The 2984-nt window shown below is 43.1% G+C and overlaps 1 protein-coding gene across 1 annotated transcript in view; it reads left to right on the top strand.

The window, feature by feature from the left end:
- The first annotated feature begins 409 nt into the window (after positions 1-409).
- Positions 410-2984, top strand: part of LOC119315645 (ADP-ribosylation factor-like) — a 3897-nt gene continuing 1322 nt past the window's right edge. The window contains exons 1-4 of the mRNA XM_037590185.1: positions 410-521; positions 907-1022; positions 1792-1851; positions 1961-2026. Coding sequence (XP_037446082.1) covers positions 410-521; positions 907-1022; positions 1792-1851; positions 1961-2026 — 354 coding nt within the window. The remainder of the gene's footprint in view (positions 522-906; positions 1023-1791; positions 1852-1960; positions 2027-2984) is intronic.

Raw genomic sequence — 2984 nt, 5'->3', positions numbered from 1 at the left:
TCCATTTGGCCAGATTTGGAATGGTTGTCTAGCTTGCTTTGACACATTATTCTCCGCATTATTAATATGAACCCTAGTTTGATGCCGCCTACATCTTCTAGTACCAACCAACCGGTCGCTGCTTCAACAACGCTTTCTGGTCCGGATGCTGCTTCGGAGATCCAGAGGCAGCATCGAGCTTTGGAGTGTGGGGTGGTTGAAGCAAATATCATTGAAATATATTGCAACCAATTCCCGTAGTAATGTGTGGGGCATCATCTAGTTATGTAGCAGTTTGAAGATCTCTACCGTTGCATCTGTCTTAACAATTTGTGGTGGCTAGACTGAATCATTTCATATTCCATCAGTTCTTTTTTATTAACCTATAAATTAAGAGTACAATCTTTGATGATTGCCTATTTTTCGGCTAATGGTGAATAAACTTTTGAAGGTTGTGATGCTTGGTTTGGATGCATTTGGCAAAACAACAATCTTGTACAGGCTGCACTACGGGGATTTTGTTCAAACAATCCCTACAGTAGGTAGGAGGCTAATATAGCATACTATAATTTCTATTTTTTTATGTCCACTTGTCCAGTCTTCGGTGTTGTACTACTTTATTGTACTATGCCATCAAGATGCATTTCTTTCATTTTACTTTATACAAGGAACATAAATTGTGTAGTATTGTTGAAACCGATTTTCCTAGTTGTAGGCGTGGCTAACATTTTCTTGTTCCAGATTATGTTGCTTGGAACTACATAACATAATCGAGTTTTAGGAAGCAGTGAAAAAAATTGTGATCTTATCACCTTAGATTGTGACAATAAACTGCACCATTTTGTCATTTTGGACCTCAGTGCTGCCTTCATATCTTCCATTCATTGGTCTTATGTCTATCTCCGGTATACCATTTCTCCTCTCCAGGTTTTAATGTCGATAAGGTTCAGTACAAGAATGTATCATTTAATGTGTGGGATGTTCGTGGACAAGAAAAGCTCAGAAAATTAAGGAAGATTTACTTCAGCAATTCTGATGCACTGGTAACAATTAGAGACATCAAAATATAGCAGGTCATTTTGCTATTTTAGCCCTACTTTAGTACCTATGTATTTTTTCAATCCTCGCTTTGATTTGTCCTTCTCGTGTTGTTCAAAATATGGTTATTATAAGCACACCTTTTTTTAAAAATCGTGGCATCTCTTGAAAAAAAATTGCATGTTGTTGGTTGTTTTTTCTTGTTTATTAGCTGTTGTTGGTTGAGTAGATTGATATGCAGAGCATACATGGGGATCATTTAGTCATCTTGTGAAGGATGGAAGCGACTTTTTAGTGGACGGGGGCATTGGCTCCCTTTTTTGAAATGATTCGAAATCATATTTTCAAGTTTAAAAAATCGAAAAAAAGACTGTGAAAACTTATACATATTCACGATCGATCAGAGAAATTTCGTTCAAAAATATTATGATTTGCAAGCTGCACAAAAAAAATCCCAGCCCAACAATAAAAAAAGATTGGCCCACTTCCATGTACATATTTGTTTTTTGTCTACGCCATGTATGAAAGTATATTGTTGTGAAAATTTTCTTGAACGTGTTATATGTGTATTTGTGTATGTACATTTTTTTCCATTTTTTTGCGTTGTGGAATTTCTTTTTAAGTCCGCATAGTACCCGGGCACCGTTGGGCATTTCTGAGCTGTTTAGCTGACTCAATCAGGAGTTTCATGAAAGTTTGAACTTTTCCGTGGATCATATGCATATCTTTTACTGCCAAGGTTAATGATGTGTTTCTGGTTTTAATTGGGTGAAGATCTATGATGTCGATTCCTTGGACAGAGAAAGGATCGAAGATGCCAGACAAGAATTCCAGGTCACATATTTCATACTATCTCTGTCACTATAGGACTTCCGGTTGCCTTAAGTTATGTTGGTTGAGAGTGTGAGATCTTGCTAACTTGTAATCCTTGGCCACTTTTCAGACCATTATCAAGGAACCTTTGATGTCAAAGAGCATAATCTTGGTATTAGCAAACAAACAGGACTTGGTAAGTTAATTTATCCATTCCTGCATAATTGCCTAGCTGTTCATGACCTCATTTGAATGGCTTGTCATACATATCTTTTCTTCTGAAATTGCCTTCAGACTAGAAGTACGATATATACTACCCCAAAATAGAGTGAATTGCAGGAAACCACCACATTAGCGCATAGGTTTGCAGGAAACGTACTCTTTTACAAATTTGAGCCAGAAAGAAACCACTGATTTTTGGCCTAATCTTTTGCAAAAAACACTGATTGGTCTATTTGGATATTTTAACCGTGATTATGACATGTGGGGCCTGTATTTGATGATGTGGCATAACTGTCAGTTCCTGGTATTTTTGCAGAGACACCCTTCACTCTGAAAACAAAAATGCAATTAGGTCATGGGGCGTTGACCCAGCTCGGCGCCGTGCCCAGAACTGCAGCAGACGATGGCGACGCTCATGGGATCTCGCCAGCCATGGCCATCGTGCCCGGAGGAGGAGGGGCGGCGTGTGGCCGTCGGCCGGTGATCCCGCGTCCTCATCGGGCGGTGGTAGGATGGCCACCAGAGGAGGATTCAACAGCTGGGTCATACGCGCGGGTGCGCTGCTGGCTTGGGGTCGCCGGCGACGAGGGGCCGTGCTGTGCCGCTGCTTTCCCCGGTGCTTCGCGCCGCTGCTACTCGCGCCCGTTCCTCCTCTCTCTCACCACCGCCTCCCCGAAGCCGACCCCGTCCATCTTGCAGCGCTGGCGGCGAGGATCTGCTCATCGTGGCTAGCCACCGTGACTTGCTCATGCAGCCATCACAGCTGGCCGTCGGAAGGTCGCGGCGCGCCACGGAGAGACGCAGTTCTTGTCGCCCAGCCCGGCGGTGGCTCCTCCCTGCCGAGATCCACATCGGACTCGCCCCGGTGCTCCGACTACCTCAGCCGTCTTGCCTGCTCGTCCTCAAGGACACCGTCGCAAGTCCTACCCCCC

Source organism: Triticum dicoccoides, chromosome 6A (assembly GCF_002162155.2).
Source record: "Triticum dicoccoides isolate Atlit2015 ecotype Zavitan chromosome 6A, WEW_v2.0, whole genome shotgun sequence".
In the NCBI taxonomy this organism is placed as follows: domain Eukaryota; kingdom Viridiplantae; phylum Streptophyta; class Magnoliopsida; order Poales; family Poaceae; genus Triticum; species Triticum dicoccoides.
The sequence above is the reverse complement of the archived record's forward strand: the minus strand, read 5'-3'. Positions and strand labels throughout refer to the sequence as shown.